This window comes from Stigmatopora argus, chromosome 4, assembly GCF_051989625.1.
Source record: "Stigmatopora argus isolate UIUO_Sarg chromosome 4, RoL_Sarg_1.0, whole genome shotgun sequence".
In the NCBI taxonomy this organism is placed as follows: Eukaryota; Metazoa; Chordata; class Actinopteri; order Syngnathiformes; family Syngnathidae; genus Stigmatopora; species Stigmatopora argus.
The window spans coordinates 9,267,635-9,288,903 of record NC_135390.1 but is presented as its reverse complement, the minus strand read 5'-3'; the positions used below and the strand labels follow the sequence as shown (position 1 = coordinate 9,288,903).

General features: G+C 40.1%; 1 protein-coding gene across 1 annotated transcript in view; it reads right to left on the bottom strand.

Moving 5' to 3' along the window:
* Positions 1–21,269, bottom strand: part of nbeal2 (neurobeachin-like 2) — a 55,844-nt gene that overhangs the window by 21,668 nt on the left and 12,907 nt on the right. Inside the window, exons 3-29 of the mRNA XM_077598025.1 lie at positions 14,415–14,503; positions 14,074–14,238; positions 13,668–13,749; positions 12,104–12,216; positions 11,820–11,902; positions 11,201–11,286; positions 10,806–11,109; positions 10,628–10,734; positions 10,320–10,400; positions 9,026–9,109; positions 7,653–7,751; positions 6,874–7,505; positions 6,667–6,799; positions 5,779–5,898; positions 5,348–5,678; positions 5,186–5,268; positions 4,442–4,534; positions 4,148–4,289; positions 3,881–4,014; positions 3,517–3,676; positions 3,189–3,291; positions 2,956–3,106; positions 2,635–2,790; positions 2,396–2,555; positions 1,174–1,262; positions 402–1,085; positions 145–326 (exon numbers count right to left, since the gene is read on the bottom strand). Of these exons, the coding sequence (XP_077454151.1) occupies positions 145–326; positions 402–1,085; positions 1,174–1,262; positions 2,396–2,555; positions 2,635–2,790; positions 2,956–3,106; positions 3,189–3,291; positions 3,517–3,676; positions 3,881–4,014; positions 4,148–4,289; positions 4,442–4,534; positions 5,186–5,268; positions 5,348–5,678; positions 5,779–5,898; positions 6,667–6,799; positions 6,874–7,505; positions 7,653–7,751; positions 9,026–9,109; positions 10,320–10,400; positions 10,628–10,734; positions 10,806–11,109; positions 11,201–11,286; positions 11,820–11,902; positions 12,104–12,216; positions 13,668–13,749; positions 14,074–14,238; positions 14,415–14,503 (4,646 nt within the window). The remainder of the gene's footprint in view (positions 1–144; positions 327–401; positions 1,086–1,173; positions 1,263–2,395; positions 2,556–2,634; positions 2,791–2,955; positions 3,107–3,188; positions 3,292–3,516; positions 3,677–3,880; positions 4,015–4,147; positions 4,290–4,441; positions 4,535–5,185; positions 5,269–5,347; positions 5,679–5,778; positions 5,899–6,666; positions 6,800–6,873; positions 7,506–7,652; positions 7,752–9,025; positions 9,110–10,319; positions 10,401–10,627; positions 10,735–10,805; positions 11,110–11,200; positions 11,287–11,819; positions 11,903–12,103; positions 12,217–13,667; positions 13,750–14,073; positions 14,239–14,414; positions 14,504–21,269) is intronic.

The window sequence follows — 21,269 nt, the reverse complement described above, 5'->3', positions numbered from 1 at the left end:
CCGCGACCAAAAGACCGCGACCAAAAGACCGCGACCAAAAGACCGGCGACCAATCGACCGCACACGTCAAATCTTAGAGCTGCATATGATTCAAATTCACCCCCCTGATGGGAAACAATTTAATGTCCAGTGAGAGAAGCTGACCTGCGCTTAATGTCATCAGGCGGGCGAACCAGTTGGCAGGAAGAACCCAGTTTAGTGAGAACAGAAAACACCTGTCCCCTCTCTCTCCACACCACATCGTCGGGCCCGTCCGCACCACTGCCGCACCAAAGCACGGAGAAGATAATGTTGGTGAGCAGGTTGCAGAGCTCCTCTTCTGGCGTCTGCTAATAGTCAAATAACACTCACTTCACCGGAAACACTAGAATGCGTTCAAAGATAAAAGACGCTATCCAAACCTGTGGGTTGGAGGTGTTGGAGATTGTGTCTCCAGTGGGAGGGTCCGTCCCGTAGCTGTTGTGGTCGAGAACATTTGATAGGCTGGAACTCTTTCGAGGTCTGAGGGGTGGAAAGGGTTTACTGTGCTCCAGAGGGGATGGCGTGTTTGTGTGGCTACTTGCTGGGGTGACCATTTCGCCCAGGCTGCCTAGCTCCAAATCAAAGGGCGGCGACGTTCCATACGGGGAGAATGGCTGGTAATCTCTCCCTTCCTCATCAAAGCGCGATGAAGCGATATCGACCACCATGGAATTGGAGAGAGAGGACGAGTGACTCTCTTGGTCTGCAGAATCGAATGATTTAAAGCTCTTCAGCTGGTCGGCCACTCCACCGAGCGGCGATTGGGATAAATCGGAGTATCCTTCTGAGAGATCTCGCGGAGCGCCATCCTCTTCTTCCTCGTCATCGTCCTCTTCCTGCGAGGTGGAGTAATTCAGAAAGATTCCAGTCCGAGCATCCTCTATGAGGAGACTCTGGTCTCGACGCAAAGGAGGCCTCAGTTTTGGTTCGGAGGAGTCGGCCACGCTTGCGGCGTAAGACTCGTAGGACTCCTTCACATAGAGCTTGGTGAGAACATCTTGCCAACCGGGTTGTTTGGCGAGCTGCTTCACGTAATCGTCGGCGATGTAGATGAGGTGAAAGAGCTGTTTGGAGAATCACACATGATAAACTGTCTTCCACGGGGGAAAGCGTTACGCTTAAGACGATCCCCCAGTAGTGGATCGGACTGACCTTCCGACAAACATCCAGGCGGACTGCCAGGTCAGCTCGGTGGGACAGACACACCACAGCGAGGAGGTCTCTGAAGTTCGGACTCGAGTCTGTGAGGAGGGAACAAGATTTTTATTGAGATTTCAATCACTGGGAATACTTCATTTGTCAATATATTTATATCTGGCTGCATTCAATGTGATGCAGGCCAACTACTAGGTAAGACATTGGCGGACATTGATAGACCAATTGGAGTTGCTCTAAAATGTATTTATTTAATTGGCCCAAAGTAACTGGCATATTGCTATTTACAACACTCACAAATCAAAGAAATCAAGAGCCATCCTTGGGTTGCAGAAGCTGTAATGTTATGCAATAAATAAACATCAGACTGTCATTGACGACACTGCTGCGATTCATTTGAACAGTCAGGTCACCCAGTCCAAATGAATTAAACATATATTGCTGCCAGTTGTGGCGAAAGGTGATCATTTAATGGCAGCCATAAAAATTCAAATGGATTTGATGGCTACCGCTTTCAATGGCAGTGAATTAGTTAATACTTGTGGTTGACAAATTGCCTTGAACTGTATGAAATTTTTGATATCAGTACTCAATTTAAAAGTTTAAATGGACATGGTTTAGGAAAAAAATAGCAGAAAAGGAATGTACCAAAAATGCCAAAATATTAGCACCGTGATCAAATTTCATTTTCATTTTTCCATAAATTGTCAACTGTTGTCCATTGATTAGGGCACATGTGTCAAAGTGGCGGCCCGGGGGCCAAATCTGGCCCGCTGCATCATTTTGTGTGGCCCGGGAAAGTAAATCAGGAGTGCCGACTTTCTGTTTTAGGATCAAATTAAAATGAAGAGTATAGATATATATAAAATTTCCTGATTTTCCCCTTTTAAAATCAATAATTGTAATTTTTTAATCCATTTTTTCCTGTGTTTTTAGTTCAAAAATCATTTTGTAAAATCTAAAAATATATTTTAAAAAAGCTAAAATAAACATTGTTTTAGAGCTATAAAAAAATGAATATTCAGGGCTTTTAATCCAGTTTCTTTAATCCATTTATTTTTAAAAAATCTAAATATTATATCTAAAATGGTCCGGCTCACATGAAATCGAGTTGACGTTAACGCGGACCGCGAACCAACCCGAGTCTGACACCCCTGGATTAGGGTATTATTCTTCCCATTTACTATTGTAACAACCTAATTCGTTTAAAATGGAATACCTGTAGCAAGGACCTGCTCGTACAGACAGCGCACAGTTGTCATGGTTACAGGAATGTCTTCAAGGAAAAACACCAGACCGAGATAGCCAAAGTCCTTTAGTTTGAGGCGCTGCTTGTTGCGCTCCGACACACGCTCGCTCTTGAGGATTTTGTACAAAACCTACCAAAATAAAAATGGACAAATTGCATGTCAAACTCTGTAATAGAGAAAGTGACAGAGAAGGATAGAAAGCACTCACTCTGAAGATCATCTCTCTAGCCCGGTCTCCAAAGTTTTGGTTGAGAAGAAGACTATAAAGTTGTTCCACTCCCCACTCTAGTAAGACCGCCTGCACCTGTTCACGCGGAGGGCTGCTCCGCAAAAGCTCATAGAGCACATCCAAGGCTTTTACCACCTGAAAAAAGCGAGCAAGTGTGAAATAGGGAGAGAACAGCAAAGTACCTGGAAAGATAAGATATTTAGGAAAATGGAATATTTTTTAAACAAATCTACTATTTGATGGTCAATGACCCACTACAATATAAAAAGGATGGAGCGGGCAATGAATGAGTATCACTACCTGTTGCTCATCTGCCGCACTCAGAATGTACGCAAGGACACTGTGAAGCTCCTCAGCTGTCGGAGACTTGAGGAAGTCTTTCAGCAATGCAAACAGAGATGTCTGAATCATCTGCTTCTCGTCATAAAGGCAGCCACTATCCTTGTCCGTGCTGTGAATGAGATGTGATGGAGCTGTATTAAATGACAAATTTGGAACTCTCCACAGCCCCTTGGATGCAGTTCAAAAGTCACCTGTAGTAAGTGCGAATGGTATCCAAAATGTACTGAACACCATATTTCCTCTTAAGGCGCTGTTTTCCTTTGTGGATCACTGATGATATGAACTGGACGTGGTCTTGGGAAGGAAAATTACGTTTGTTCAGTATACAAAAACTTCACAAAAAGAGTATTTCAAAATGCTTGCTACATTTTCTTCTTACCATATGTTGCTTAAACTGCCTACTGTTTTTATTTCTCAGGCTTTATACAAACTAATGCATTTACATTCGAAAACATTTAAAACATGCTACGAAATGAAAGGAAACATCATTATTAGGAGAAAAACAGCTGTTTATCTTACCGTGACAAACTGCAAAATGGCTTCTGGTCCAGATGCGGAAATCAAAAAGCATATGTTGGTAGAACTGCTGCAGAAGCGGCCCATTTCCCTCGTTAAAAACCTGATCGAGCAGCAGCCGACATGCAATCATAACGTTCATGTCCATCATACTGCCTGGAACCTGCAGAGAAGAGACTTGATTATATTTATGTCCATTTGGTTTCATTGTGCACAACGCTTCAGATTTGGCATTTGCTCAAAATTTTAAAAACATGGAATACAACAATATGAGACAATAAAACACAACGTTAAGTTATATTGATACGATTGAAAAAAAAGTATATTTTATAATGAATTTATTTCCAGAAAAATAAAAGCATGCTACTTTGCTGAGCATGGCTCCGATGATACTTGGCCCATGGCATTGCAGCAAGCTTTCCTGATTGACAGGATGACGACGGATCATGTTTTTCAGCATCAGCAAGAAGGATGCGATACTGTTTCTCTCGAGTCTCGCTTCTGGAAGGTCAACAAAACAAAAAGGAATTAATAGCACAACCCAACGACAATACGGATATTACAGCAGTTAGTGACAGATAAGAAGAGAATCAGTCAATAGAAAACAGTCCTCAACCACCAAGCAAAATCGGACCTGAAGACTTAAGTGGCAGCAGCATGGCTGGACCGAGCAGTTCTGAGATCTCCTGAGCACTGTTGTACACCTGCTCTTCCTCGCATAATTGCTCGAGGAGGGGCAGCAGAACCCCTATACCTCCAACCACATTGATGGCATCCTGTGGGCGAAACACATCAGACAGAAACCCAAATATAGTCCTTTCAGGATTACACACTGTCAAAGCAGAACATATCTTGGTATACATTCATTTTGAGCATTAGTGGCTAACATATTTACTGTGCTAAATGGTTAGACCATAATAAATCTCACCTTAATGTCCCAATTGATGACTCGGTGTCCTGTTAGGCGTCCGTCGTACTGATGATGAGGTGACAAATCTAAGCATATTTGGCTCTTGAATGCCTGAAATGATAGCGCAAAAGCATTTCAGTATATAATTATACAATGTATTATGTGCTTTTCCTCTGGAAACTTGCAAAGCCCGATCATCGTGAAACCCACCAACAGCCTAGCACGTTGTTGTTTTTTAATAAAAAGGTTGATTTGATAGAAATTTTGACTTTCCGACTGGTATGAGTTATTATATAAAAATGTATATACTATTTGCATGTGAGTCCCAGTTTCCTGATTTGGAGAATGTTCTAATACTGAGATAATGTGTTAAGAAGGGAGAGAAAAGTATGCGATCACGTGATTGGATCGGGGACATCCCTATTATTCAAAGAAATTTATGAATGTGACTTAATCATAGAGTCTACAAAATGACAGTTTCTAAGTGGAGTTTTAACAACAACAACAACAACAACAAAACAAGAATACAGTTTAATTTTGTAAAATGGGAGAGCTGGGACAGGTTCATTCACATAATTGCCATAAAGTTTTGCCATTACAGAATCAATCATTTCACCACATGCAATTAAAATTCGGATATTTGTTTTATACTTTTCTTGTAGCACCAGACAGGGAGGCAAGAAAAATCTGGTAACACGCGAGGCTTATTAAGTTTTTGGGGGTAGCTAAATTGAACAAGGCAGAACATTTTTAGTGGATTACCTGAGGAGTGTAGTAGAGCACAAGTTTGCCATTAAGATCAGACAACTCTCCATCTGCTTTGAATAAAGGCACGTGATTTGGGCCTGGGATAGAGAGCAGAAAGCAATGCTACATTACTCAAATTCATGTTCAACTGCATGTTTCTCAAGAGGTCAGCTTCACCTGCAGCGTACAACATTCTTGTCTGGCTCTGCTGCAGAGCCTCATGGCAGATGAAGGCAGTGCCCAGGAGTCCATCCAAGGAAGAGGGTGTTCCCCACTCTGTGTCCTGTAGCCCCGCTGGGATGGTGTGGACCATGGAGTCATTAAGAGAACCCCAACGGCCTCCTGAGACGGTGACTGGAAAGGACTGCGAGCGGAGTAAGGAAGGGGCGTTATCCGGAAAGGCAAATTCAGAGGATTGGCCGGAGGACAGGGATGTGGGAAGATTCGGCGAGGTTGTGGTGGTCGTTGTACGGTTGCCTGCAGAACCGATGCAGCAGGAAGTAAAGGGCTTTAAAGAAAAGCACAAATAATAGATATTTTTCATTAGTAAAAACCCATATTACCTTAAACTTTTTCAGTAGATGAAATAATAAAGAAATGTAACCTACCTCACTTAAGGATGGAAAGCGTATCTGAGCTGTTTTAGACAGCTCTCCATCGATGAAGATATTGACCAAATTCTGACCAAAAGGACGACGGCCTTGAACGTGCACTATGGCTACAGAATGCTGAAAATACAATAAATAACATAGTATTGAATTCAAAGTGATTTGGAATAGAAAAAGTCAAAGCAAATATGGATAACCACAGGACTACATTTCTTTATTATGTATTATTCTAAGTCTCCTTGACTCAGTGTAAAATTAAACAAACTGTATCCATTTACATATCATTTGATCGAAGAGTGTCTAGCTAAAATAGGAGTGTCAAACTCAGTTTGGTTCGCGGGCCATATTCATGCCAACTAGATCTTATGTGGGCCGGACCAATTTATTTTTGGCCGTAAAAGGTGATTTAATGGCCGCCATTTTGGATCATTTCCTATTAAGTTTAGGGGGGATTTCTGGGCTACAACTTTGACTGCGGGTGGGAGAGGAGAACAAATATGTCTTTGAATAAGAAATGGAATAAAGTGCAATAGTGTACGCACTCCACCACAGAAATCGCAAAATTCTAGTTTTACAGAACCCATATAAAAAAAATTAAAGCATTTAATTCTGTATGTACAGTATGAATGAGCTTACAAAGTCAGGCAGAACACCCCCCGAGGGTTGTATGTTTGACCCCACTCACTGATCTAAAACGTTGTTTATCCCGCATTTCATGTTTGGCTTGAGACAACAAATTTTTTAAGAGAATCAACAGCACCAGTTGGTCGCTGGCGATCAAGAAATCAAATTACCACAGGGTCAAACATTAAGACCGTTAGGTTTTGGAAAAATGATGCAACATTGATGCAATGCATTTATATTTGGCTGAGTCTACATTGCACTCACCCAACGTGAGTCAGCTAGCGGGAGCTCTGGCAATGCGACGGCCATGTAATCCTTCTTAGTGCAAACAGCCACGACGAGCACACCCTCCATTGTGAAAAAGGTTTCCAGTCCAGTTCCACTGGCTGTGAAGAAACTTCAAGGAAGACAAGCGCTTTAAAAACAAAACATACAATACAAACATTTCTCATGTTGGCCCCGCCCTCCTACCTGTATAGCTGCTTCCTACGAGGTCCTTTTCCCATGTCATATTGACTTGCCGGGACCGAGTTGGCAGGTTTGTTCAAGTCACCCTGAGGGGTATGGGGGAAGTCCATATTGAGGCAGAGCCAGGCGTGAAAGGCAAAGCTGCTGCCTGACCAACGTTGGACTGTGGGCACCATTATACCCGCCATAGGGGGTGTGAGGTCAAAGTACTCCAAGGCACTATCCCGACCTTCTCGCGCCGCCATTGCTGACAGCACTTGGATCATGCGAGTGCAGAACGGATGGACACCCTTATCCTGGTCCAACCTGAGCAGTTTGAGAAGGCTCCTCAACTCTTCGGGTTTCAGACACAGTGATCCCAGGTCTTGCAGCAGTCCCAACAGAGCATCCGTGCACTGCTTGTCCAAGTGCTGGGGTTGAGAGAGAACCTGGAGGAGAGCCCCTACCATGCCCGCTTCTACTGCCACAGTCCGACATGATAGGGAGCCTCCGCAGACAGTGGCAAGCCACTGTGCCACAAGTAGCTGAAGCTCTCTATGGCCGTGTAACTCAGGGAGCCATTGCAGAAGCAGCAGCAAGGGTTGCTCATTACTAATCCCTAAGTGCTGCGCGTGGGCATGCTCGCCCTCCACTGCCTGGAAAAGAACAAACAAAGAGGTAGCTCAAAATGAGGAAGAGATTGAGACTCTGCGACATGGAGACATTTAAAAAGGTCATTTGTGAGAGAAAATGGACTGTTCCTTGTAGGCAATGAGGGGATAATGAGAGGAAATGCTTTTCACCATGTTCATCAGCTCCTGCAGCAGCCTCTTGGTAGGGTGACCTTGACTCTTGAGCACGTCAAAAAGCTGGGAGTAGCCGATCCGCTCCTTGAATGTCTCCTGTGGGAACAACAGACAAAAATAGAGAGTCAAAAGCTACTCCACTGAGTATGTTAAGTTGGCACACTTCCATAAACCCAATTAGAATACAATGACATTTCTGACATGAATGAAGAAAATGTTTCCTTGGCAACTCTGACTACTCTAATCCAAACATTAGCCTTATATTCTTTATATACACAAAGTATTAGGGTTGTAGTAAGTGAGTAATTGATTTGGATCGATATCTCAATTAGTTAAGCGCAATACGAATCAAAAATACTGTCAAGATCTGTCATCCTTTAGATATGCATATTTGTTCTAAAGAATTGTTTTCATTCAAATGTCTGAAATGTTTCACCAACAAAATTCCCCAAAACATCATCATCAAAGATATTTTTGTATTTGTTTATGTCTCAGGGGTTCTCAAATATTTTACTTTATGTTCCAAATCCATCCAAGTAGAAGAAAACACTTTGCCTCACTATGTGGCAAACACTGCATTAAGGAAAATGGAACTGATTGTGTTAAATGTGCACCTGATATCATATTAAATTGAACAAAGGCCCCAGAATCAAATTTAACTGAATGAAATGATGGGGTATCTATAAATATCATATTGTTATCATCAAAAAATTGGTATCATAACATCAAGAAAATGATGGTTTACACTCCTGGCGTAAGTATTGTAAAAAAAACTGTTACATTCATGGTAAATTACTGGCAGTGTGGTGAATTATACTATTAAAACAAAATACACGTGCTTGGGTAACCATCCATACAACCTCAATTGTACAACATTATCTCCAAAAGGCAGAGTTTATGATCTAAAGCATAGGTGTCAAAGTGCCGGCCCGGGGGCCAAATATGGCCCGCCGCATCATTTTGTGTGGCCCGGGAAAGTAAATCATGAGTGCCGACTCTCTGTTTTAGGATCAAATTAAAATGAAGCGTATAGATGTATATTAAATTTCCTGATTTTCCCCCTTTTAAATCAATAAATGTAATTTTTTAATCGATTTTTTCTGTGTTTTTAGTTCAAAAATCATTTTGTAAAATCAAAAATATATATAAAAAAAGCTAAAATAAACATTAATTAAATCTATAAAAAAACTGAATATTCAGGGATTTTAATCCACTTCTTTTAATCAATTTATTAAAAAAATCTAGATATTATATCTAAAATGGTCCGGCCCACGTGAAATCAAGTTGACGTTAAAGCGGCCCACGAACCATCTGACAGTCTGACACCCTTGATCTAACACTTCAACTGGATTGCATGAGGATGTCTTTACCTTGGCAGTTGGCGAGTTACTCATGATGGCCGTGAGAACTCCTAAAGCGTGTACTGTGATGCTATCTGAGCCTCGCTCCAGCACCTACATCATCATAAGAAAATGAGCTTTATCATGACGGGCAACAGATCAAAATGTGCACTATCCACCATGAAAGAAAAAGTAGGATTGAAGGACAAGAGAAGATTAAAAAGATCTCAGTTATTTGTCTACACCAGGGTTATGTGAGACAACCAGGCCAAAGAAAAGAAGATAATTAAGACATGTGACACCTAAACCCTAAAAAGATAAGAAGCATTTTTTATGCATGTGCTACTAAACCAATAAACGGTTAGGTAATCGAAATCATGCACCAACCACCAGCTCATGCACTATGGGGAAAAAAATACTAGTTGAGTGGAATCAACAGGGAATTCAGCCTCTAACTATAAACATAATAATATACTGCATGATACAGATGAACGGTCCAGTTTAAAATTTATAATAAATTAAAGTTTGGTGTTTTTTTTTCAAACAAATGCAGCTAAAGCTAATTTTATTTCATAAATGCCCACATCCTCTCACTACTTTTTCTTCAAACATTCATATTATTGTGCTTTGTATTGATTTAAAAGGGAAAAACATGCATTGTAGTTAATTGCCATGCCGAAATTGTCTATATGCATGAGCAACTTTTTGTCAACACAGTGTTTCTTTAATTTTTTTTGTGTCATCACCTTTTATCCACAATAGAATATGGATGCATGTAAGAGTTAAGGATATTACTGCGAAAAATAACGGCTGAATGACGACAATAAGTAAATTAAAGTATTTAACTGAGTAACTGGTACATCAATGAAAACTGACTTGGAACCTATTTTTAAGACAAGGAGAATATTGAACTACTACACGCTCTTTTTCTGTGCACTGCTGGTTAAAAAAATTCCACCAATCCCCTGCAAACAATCAGGGATTATTGAATAAACAAGATGTCGGTTAATTTTGAATTTGTAGTCAATTTTTCAAACTGCACTGTAAACAGTTTACTCCTAAAAAAGGCTGTGTGTGTGAGGAGTTCAACAGTACTGCATCAAAATATAAATTTGTTCACAGGATATACTATGTGCAAAGATAAGGTGAACCAACGTCTCACCCCAAACAACATTTATCATATCATGCTACCTGCTTTATAAGCCTGTCTTCCTGTCTAAAGTTTCCTGTTTAGACAACTCTGAGCTGTTAACGAGTGGCGAGAAGGCTGAGTTTCCTGCTGACAGATCAATATCAACACCAAAGTGTTATTTGGGGGGAATACCTGGTCCACTTTGACCTCTGTGAGTAAACTTGTAGTGAGGTCACACTCACTCTTCGGCCTAAGGCTGTTGCTCTGAAAGAGCTACAGGACATAAACACAGTATAATACAAAATATGCAAACAATTAGACGCAAAGTAGCCTACTGTAAGTTTGACATTTCTTTTATATTTGAGTGACCGCTATGGCCTACAAGTCAGATTTAAATCAGGCAAGCAAATGTGGAAACGCATTTGAGGAATATGAAGAAAATAAATGAGGAAATATGCCAGGACCAGATATGAATAAAAAGGGGTGAACTTGCAGCTAACCTTGCTGTTCTGTATTAGCCGGAGGATGTGTTCAAAGCAGTTATTGTTCAGGAAGACAGCCTGGAGGGCGGGCCGGTCCGAACACTGCAGGATCTCAGGTACTGCGGCTGCAAAGCGGAGCAGAAAGTAACATGAGCTTTGTCGTCACATCGGTCATTTGACCTCCATGTCATCTTACTCAGCATCAAGCTCTGAAGCAAGATCAGGCTATCCTCGGAGTTCTGCCTGTCTTGCTGTTCAGCGCTCAGTGGATGGTTCCAATTAAGGAGCTGAAAGAAACTCTGCAGTATGGTCTTTATATCAACTTGTCGCTCAGAGGGGCTGCTAAAATGCAGCAGGTGGATCATTGCGGTCAGGCATTGCAAGGCGAGCCGAGGGAGCGCCGTTTCCTTCGACTGATGAGCGCCCCTGCAGCACCAAACTTGTAGCACTGAGAAGAGGTCCTCGACAGAGCGAGAGGTGACAGCCAAGAGTCCGTTATTCTGGAACGATTCACAGTGCAAGATGTGCCTTGTTGGTCGCATTCCCAGATAATAATAAACTCTGATCATGAAGATAAATATGGCAACAGACCTTGCCCCCACTGATGACGGCTCCCTGAAGATGAACTAGCCTGAGTGTGAGAGGTTCTGGGATTTTCTCACTGTCCTGCATATTTTCTGAATAAATGTGAAAACATGTATGTCAATGTTCAAGTTGAGAAATACACATTATGCTTTGATAAAAATGAAGATGCCAGGCTCAATATAGAAGCAGCTTTGTGCCTTTTACTGAGAAAAAGAACGGCTAAATGCAATCAATGAAAACTGACTAGGAACCTACTTTTAATACAAGTAGATTACAGTAAAAATTCTACCTCTGGAAATCCAATAATACTGACTATTGACTAACCAACTAACGATAATTATATTGGCTGTCAACTACATAATGGAATATAGAGGGGTCCTTCTCACACTTGTTGAACTTGTTTAACAAAGACTGGCATAATGCAAAATGTTCTCGAAAGCTAGCATGTATTTATATTTGAATCAGTATGAATTAATTCATAGTGCTGAAGTTCTCCCACATACACAATGCCGGAGGTTTTCCACAATTCATAGAAAATAAATCAAAACAAATCATGAATGTGTATTTCCGTTGGTATGCAAGTGTGTGGAAGATCAGAGAAGAGGTCAAAGGGTGAGCACCTCACCATGGAACAGAGCAGTCAGCTCCTCTGGCAGCGGCAGCGGAGAGAATTTGTACTTGTTCCTCTCCAGCGAGCTCACCTCCTCTCTGCAACATACACACAAGGCCAAATTCATGCCAATAAAATACCGCTCCAATGAGGCTTGACGTCAAAATACACCAAGACAAGATGTTGCGCAGTCCCTATGGTTGAGAGAGATATTCGAAGCATAATATGATGACCTTAGCGCAGTTTTCTGTCAATAAATTCCATCTCCACAAATACACACACGCTGTACACAAGCTTACCCTGCCAGCCGTCTCCTCCACGTCTGATATGGGTCGAAAACACTCTCACACAGCACCAGTCCGAAATACACAACGGACTGCTGGGTTGACTGCTCCCCTTCTCCATTCTTTATCTGAGTACACAAAGTATAAAAAGTAAAATGACTCGGATGATCACAATTCCTCATACTCTAGTGACCATAAACCTGTTTAAAACAAAGCTCTTATTAACATGGCCAACAGGCCCACTTTAAACTAGAGCCAGCCTCAGTATGTTTTGTGTGGGTATTTGCCAACAATGTCACAACATTTTCTATATCGGGATTTCACAAAATTACAAAATATGAAAACTGTCTCGATATCATGGACGTTTTATCTTGGTATGAAATAATGGACAATTGTTGCGTAAAATGTTTTGGGTTGGTCTGGTTGCTATATGAAGTAAACGTGGTTAGAAGAGATCGCAAACATGATCTGTCTACTGTGGGCCAATAGGAACACATCTGATTGCTTCACTGCCCACAGTCAACTTTTAAGCTCATGCAAGGTAATTGCTATAAAATGTCTGGCACTCTGGAGGAATGCATTTCAAACCGCACTTATGCGGTTTGGTGGGGTGATATTTTCCCACATAAAAGGTGGTGTGCGGCCACCTCGTGGTGTAGATGTTCACTCGCCTGACTTCGGCGTGGGCAGGCGCGTGCTCAATTCCCGCTGGTGGTGGAATGATTGGGAGTGCGGATGGTCGTTTGTCTCTCTGTGTGCCCTGTGACTAACTGGCGACCAGTCTAGGGTGTAGTCTGCTGTGTGCGGTTGTTTGGTCGCCGGTCTTTTGGTCACCGGTCTTTTGGTCGCGGTCTTTTGGTCGCCCATACCCAAACAACGGGCGACCAAAAGACCGGCGACTAAAAGACCGGCGACCAAAAGACCGGCGACAAAACAAGGTAAAACAACACGGTCTACGCATCAATAAAAGCCAACAATGGCCCTGAGCAGTTTCACTGAGCGGACGTGTGAGTGTATACGAGTTTGTCTGTACATGAGTGGTCCCCTTAGGAAGGGATGTCAATCAGGGTCTTAACAAGTTCTCCAACAAAACACAATAAAAGTACGGGAAATTTGGAGCTTTTCTTTAGCCTAATAATTAATAGGGCATTAAGTATGACTAAATAATAATTCGCAGTTTGTATTTAGGGAATTTGAGCAACAATTTAAATGGTAATTATCAATAACCTTCCGGGCGACCAAAAGACCGGCGACCAAAAGACCGGCGACCAAACGACCGAGTACCTAGTCTGCCTTTCGCCCAAAGACAGCTGGGTCTGGGTTAGGCTCCAGCAACCCCCGCAACCCTTTCGAAGATGAATGAATGAATGATGGATGAATAGGTGGTGAGCGTATAGATTTTTTTTTTCTTGACGGAGGAGTATAGTTGTTTTTAAAAAGCCCTGCTTTGTGTGCACACATACTTAGTTAGCAAAGCATGTCTATATCCTGGGGCAATACTACAGTGGTACCTCTACTTACAAGTGCTTCTAAATACAAAAAAAATTCAGGTTATGAATTTGATTTATGAATGTCATACCTGGTGCAAACAAAAATTCAAAAGCTTTATGGTTTCAAAAACAAAACCAGGGGCCTTCTCTGGATCGATGTTCTCCATGTTTCTAGAAGTTGAAGAAATTACAGTATTACAAAAGTGAAAACGGCACAATGGCCATCTACGGTAAAGAGCATAGTATATGTCCATAAAAAAGGGAGAACTTCCTGACGCAGGGTTGCAGTCTCTTTGCACAATTCATGTCGCAATGTCAGGAGAAACAAAATACATGCAATTTGTCAGCTTCCCTTATAGCAACACTGAAAACAATCTTTTTTTTTGGTCTCGACTCTTGTTTAGTCATTTGCGAACTTGGACTTTATATTCTATAATGACATTAAAATTCTAGTCCAGACTTATACACATAAAGACAGCACCGCCACAAACTTACCTGCAGACAATGATGAAGAACTTTATGAGTAGGAGCGGGTGGGGAATGTTACTGTTATGGTCATGGGTGTTTGAGAGGTGTGACGCACTTTGCCAAAGCTGAGTGCTGAGGAATACCAGGACCTCTTTGGGGAGCAGAGGCACCTCAGAGATGCACTCCTCCACCCTGGAAGTTGAAGGAGATGGGAGGTATGTAGGAGGAGAAAAAGGTGTCCTCACAGAGGCAGTGTTTGGGTGTAAAATAAACATGTCAAAACAGACAGTATCTGTGCAAAAGGCCAAAGTTTATTCTGCTTTAGGAGTGGATGAAGAGTAGTTTATGTCCAAGATAAAGTTTCTTACCTCCGCGGCTCAAGCGAGTTCACATCTATGAGCCTTTCAAAGGATGCCACAAATGCTTCAAGCCATTGTTGCAGATAGATCACATCTTTCTACAAGGGGGAGGGGGAGAAACAGAAACAATTTAATGCCTCAAAGTATAAGAAAATGACTACTTGCACTATCAAAAATAATCAATATTTTATGAGAATGTTTTTTTGATCCCTAATGAGACTTTTAATTGACGCCGTGACACTGGCACATATGCAGTTATGTTGTGATCAGTCAGTATTTAATGGCATGATGACAGAATTCTATTCAAGTAATGAGTAACCAATCCATATTATAATTTCATACATATAAACGTGTAAATGTGCTCAAATTGTAAAAGTATCACCTGCCTCACTAGAAGTATATCAACAAAAAAAGATGAAAAGGTTATGAAGGATTACAATTAAAGGATGCAATACATAATATAATGGATATGCCATTGATAGAACACATTTTACTTTAAAGTACTTAAGATGATACAGGTAAGATTAGTTCTTTTCTTTAATCCAGAGTGAAAACACTGATAAACAGTAAATATGTGAGCCACTAAATGCACCAGATGAAACAGGCTCACTGATGAAAAAGAAGAAGAAAAAAGCAACAACAAAGAAAAATACCCGCTAAGTAGGCCAAGTGGCACACCTTCTGAACCAATTATTTATAACAGGATATTGCACAGTGATTTAACTAAGATAAAACTCAATTACAATGACAACATCAACTTTTAACTGCCATCAAAATTAGTTGCATTACAACAGATGGATTATCCAAGCATTTAATTCAATAGTGGGCAAAAATGATGGGATTAACACATAGAGACAAAGAGAATATTGTTCTCTTTACAAGTTACCATGCTGATATTTTAAACCTGGTTTTGCTGCTGAAATGTATACAACGACTCATTTGCATAGAAAATGCATTTAATAAGCTTTTGTGGACCACATCCTTCCTGTCTTCCCTCCTCACGCGACCTTCATTTTACACCCACCGAAAGAACACAATGTCTTATAGGTCATGATTGTAGGTCAAACCTTTCAACAGACTTCTTAATTATATATTTTGCTAGCGAGAACTTCACATAGCCATACGAAGCAAGGGGATGTCACCAAAATAGTGATCGACATCATGAAACATTCCTTGATGTGCTGGCTGATAGAATAAAGAAAACACTGAGGTTATAACGCTGAGCATACATAAAGGCTCTGATTGTGAGGAGGAATCTCTTTTGCAGCCTTGAGGGCAGACATGACTTATTTCAGACTGACTCAAAGTATAAATACATACGTAAATATTGTCAATACAATATGGTGTGACAATACGTCCGAAGTTTGGAGCTGGCAGGCATACTTACAGTTACGTATATTTATTGCATTTGACATAAACACTGTATCCAATTTTCTAATGGCTGCATTCTGTTGAAATGTACATTACCAGGTGACATGGACCTAAAAGCCAATCCATCCTTCATTGTATAAGTCTGGTCATGGGAATCCTGCCATATTGATGCCGTTCTGCAGTTCCACAGTAAGCAGCCTAGCGTCTTTCTTAGTGTCCCAACATCAGGCAATCAACCAGGAAATGACATCTCACTTTAACTTGTTTCCTTCATAAACGACAAGCCCCTTCCTCTTCTGCATGTTGAGAGCAAGCATGAGGGAGGTTAAAGTCCATTTTAAAACGTCCGAAGCACAATCAATGCTGTAGAACTGTATCTACTGTTCTTTGATTACAAGAACTTACATGAACATACATTAACCGAGTTGTGTGGTTCACAACTGAGTCAAATTAACTTTTAACTCTATAACCGCATGTGTCAATGTTTTTTTATTCATTTTTTTTTACCTTTTCAGGGACATTGGTCAGGACAGTGGAGAGTTTTCAAAAGTTGGAACTTAACACATTTAAACCTATAGCGGGCCAATTAATACTTTTGGTCATTTATGATTAGGATTTATTTAATAGACACTTAAACTTTTAATCATTTGTAGGGTAAATATTTATCCATTTAACCCCATTTTAAAAATTAAATATGCAAAATCTTTATTCTATTTCTATCCTTTTTGTAAAATTAACATGATATTTTGTAATATTTTAGGGTATTATAAATAAATACATTTTTTAATGAATACAATGTTAATAAAAAATGAAATTAAAATGAATAAAAGCAGAAATACACACGTTACAAGTAACACTCTAATGCAGGGGTGTCCGACTCGGGTTGGTTCGCGGGCCGCTTTAACGTCAACTTGATTTCACGTGGGCCGGACCATTTTAGATATAATATTTAGATATTTTTTTTATAAATGGATTAAAAGAACTGGTTAAAAGCCCTGAATATTCCGTTTTTTATAGATCTAAAATAATGTTTATTTGAGCTTTTTTTAAATATATTTTTAGATTTGACAAAATTATTTTTTAACTAAAAACACAGAAAAAAATGATTTAAAAATGACAATTATTGATTAAAAAGGGGTAAAATCATGAAATTTAATATACATCTATACTCTTCATTTTAATTTGATCCTAAAACAGAAAGTCGGCACTCATGATTTACTTTCCCGGGCCACACAAAATGATGCGGCGGGCCAGATTTGGCCCCCGGGCCGCCACTTTGACACATGTGCTCTAATGTGTTCTGTCATGGGGTTATGTGTTCAGCATTTTCCCATTACCAGTACCCGTGGAATCCTTGGGGTGAGCTGAGAAAAAGTGAAAAAAATATTTTACCATTTTTTTGCCACAAATGATGGGTGCGCGTTATACAAGTGTGCGCGTTATACTTGAATAAATACGGTAAATTCAGCTCATTTACCTGATTGTGTGAACGTTCTGCTAATTTAAAAATCCGATCACAAAAAGGAAACGTGATAAGAAGTAAAAGCAGGGGGAGTCCCCTGTAGAATCATGATTATCTGCAAATTTCGAACTGCAGAAGCGGCTCATAGATTTTTACAGGTGAAAAAGATGCACAAAATTGTGTAAATAACAGATAATCCAAGTTTAATGTGAACACCAGCGGATTAATAGCCCATCATAGTTTATACGTGAACAAAAAAAATTGTGAGTGTGGTTTATAATGAAAATGACAGTCCTTTCAATCATTTTCTGATTTGCTCATGCTCACAAGGAGGTGCTGGAGCGTATCTCACACTTACACCTATGGAAATGTGAGAGTGATCAATCAGCCTACCATGCATGTTTTGGAGATGTGAGAGGAAGCCGTTTCACTTGGAGAAAACCCACGCAGCCACGGGTAGAACATACAAACAAAGGTCAGACCTCACTGGGGATTGAACCCTCGATCTCAGAACTGTGAGGTGGCAATGAATTAAATTCCAGTATTTAATGAAATAGAAATCTGAAGAAAGACCACTTTTTCTCATAAGCAACTGATACTTTTACCATTTTCCACAGAGACTGACTATTTGATCTGTGGTCATTAAAAGGCCAAACTAAAAAACACTATCCTTACTGATGTGACACACCCATAGACGTGTGTCAACTCCAGTCATGTATCAGCTCTGTCTGCAGCTGCTGCTTGACATTCTGCTTGGCTCCATATCCCTGCTTTAGTGGCTGCAAAGAGCACTTTGCTTGTCCTGCTTGTCTGCCCTCTTGCTGGTAAAGAGTGCAGAAACCACAAGCATCATGTGAGCTGCATGTGTTTTTCTTGTCCGGTGTTTCCCAACCTTTATTGGGGCATGACACGTATTTTACATCATAAACACCACCACCAACAGAAAATGTCATCAAAATTCTAAACACGGAAATCACGATGAGCCTACTTTAATTTACTCACAAAGTTACTAAGAGTGAGACACAAAATGGATGTAGTGGCACAAAGCACTAAATCATTTACTAGATTGATGAATGGCAACGGGTGGCTACACATTTATTGTGCCTTCATTCTAAGAGAAGAATATGTCATTCTTCTGCCTGTCACTTTATGTCGATGGAATAATGAACAAAGATGTATTTGTAATTAAACAACAGTAATGAAATAAATTACAATATTTTCTGGACTATACTTTTTTCTCAGTTTGGCTGGGCTTGTGACTTGTATATGTTTTCTTTCTCTCTGACCACAGCCTGTTATGTTGTTTTTGAAGCTGTAGTTATAAAATCTCATGTTAAAAGATGCCTTGCTTGCTGTTCTCCATTTTACTACTTTAACGTATATTTGTTCTTAGTTTCTGATTTAAAAAAAACACTGTCTTCCCAAATATGGTGCAACTTATACTCAGCTGCGACTTATAGTCCGGAAAATGCCGTAAGTAAAATTAGGTCATTTCCAAATGTAGTAAGCTGCATTGGCAAACTAATGGATTTAACAGAGAAAAAATATTTGTCAGTGTGCTGCAAAGTTAACTGGTTCATCCCACTCTTCACAACATAGTGCAGCTGTCTCAGCTGAATGGATGAACAGAGCCAGGATGCCAACTTACTCACTTTAATTAGTCCCTTGCAACGACATCTAGTCCAATAATCACAAGATAATCACCCGGTATTACACAAGCTAAAATGTTATTATTAATCTAAGCCTTGTCTGTTAAACAAGCCCTGGAAAGATACTCAGTATCTAGTTCCATTTTTCAAAAACAAATTAAAGCATTGGTTTTGACTAAGAAAAATGAATTTAAAAAATTCTCATGTGTCTTGAAATTCACCGACCCTGACCTTTGTGGGGTTTGCTTTTGTTTGATGGTTGTTTTTGTCTTGGGATACAAAACAAATGACATATGAATGTGCTTCACACACCACTGTTACGATTGACAGCAGTGGCAAAGTAATGCCATACATTTCAGCCACGGTCAATATGCGTTGGATTGTAAATGCAGTATTTTTTGTTGTTGTTAGTTTTATTCTTTCCAGTTTGACACGAAGGCTTAGCGGCAACAACAGAATGATCTGCTGCAATCTGGCTGGGTGTGTTTGTTTTATCTAAAACAAGGTCCAGTTCAAAAGTTTTGTTTACAGTCAAACATTAAGGTCTGCAGGTCGGCGGAACTCAGGTTTTTGAATGGATCTCATCTCATTTTATGAACTGCTTCATCCTCATTAGGGTCGCAGGGGTGCTGGAGCCTAGCCTAGCTGACTTCGGGCTACAGCCGGGGGACACCCTGAATTGGTGGCCAGCCAATCACAGGGCACTAGGAGACAAACAACCATTCATGCTCACACTCATACCTAGGGGCAATTTAGAGTGTCCAATCAGCCTACCTTGCATGTTTTTGGAATGTGAGAGGAAACCGGAGTACCCGAAGGAAACCCACACAGGCCCAGGGAGAACATGCAAACACCACACAAGTGGACTGACTTGGACTTGAACCCAGGACCCCAGAGCAGTGAGGCCGACACGTTAACCATTCGCGCCACCGGGGTGCCTTAAATGGATCTATCTAGGCTAATTTGTCAGAAGTGGTCTTTAAAAAAAAGATTTTAGGGCAGCATAAATTCACACACACACACACACACCCACGCACATGCAAACACAAAAATGAACACCAAGTCCTGAGGGACATGATTGTTCACCTCATGATTATGTTCCATTTGGTCACACAAGGATGTGGAGATGAAAACCTGGGCATGAGTAAAACTCCAGTACCATTACTACATTAGGTAAAGCACAAAAAAGCTTCATTTGGATTGGCACAAAATTGCACAAATTCATGGATACATTAGTTAGCCCAAATATTGACTATTTATTTACTGAACTGCAAGGAGTATGTAGTGTTTACTTGAAGGAGGCACAAGGTTGAGCAAATGCTTGTCTATGGGTGGAGCAAGACACTTGGGCTCCGTCTGTTAATTGGTCAACAGAGAATTGTTACTCCCGTGTTACAATGGGAAAGGAATTTAGAACAACCTAGAATTGGCCATTTCAATTTGTCCTTAAGGCTTGGTTCTATTAATAAAACACCAATTGTTCATCAAGCTTTTCCATGATAGTGACTTAGAGCCGGTGACATGAAGAAAAAAAACACAAGCGCATTCAACTCAACTGATTTATGTACTGTAGCATTTTAAGAACTGCAAAAGCAGCAAAGGATAAATAGTCAAACATAAGACAATATTTTATCATATAGTAATTTAGAAATAAAAGAACTGCAGTAATGAATCGATGAAGGAATGCATTGAGTTAACTGTGATTAACCGAGTGAAGCAATTTAGTGTATTTTCGTAACGTTTACAATCATTTTGTAAGCAGTGCATATTAACGCTTTCATGCAGAAAAATTTGTTTTTCTAATTTTCTTTATGACATTTATGTAGGAATAAAGCTTGCGGCCAAGGGACCAATTGAGAGCCTATTGACACTATTTTGTGGTCCCCTTTGGATATATAAATGTAGTATTAGTGTCGATAATATAAACATTTCCATAAATAGTTATTTCATTTGTTTTCAACATGGCTTAGTTTTGTCAGGGTCAGTGTTGGAAAAAAAGAATAGTTAAAATTCCAATAAACTACTCCAGGATTATTATTATTATTATTATTTATTTATTTTTTGGGTAGTTTGTTTTGTGACCTCATATAGCTTAACTCTTTACATGTCACTAATGGCAAATATACGTCCGATCCACTTTCACTATTAGGGACTGGAAGCAATTAAATGAAACGAATTGGACGTCAATTGCCTTCAATAAGTGTTTTAGATATCAATTCCCTTTTGTACTAACTATAACATGACGCAAATTCTGTAACCAGAGCTGGCACTGAATGAGTTAAGATAAGGATAACTCTTTAATTGATCTCCACTGTAGTTTCTGACATGTTGATCCAGTACTGATTATGAAATTAGATTTTTGAACATGTCGCCATGTTAATT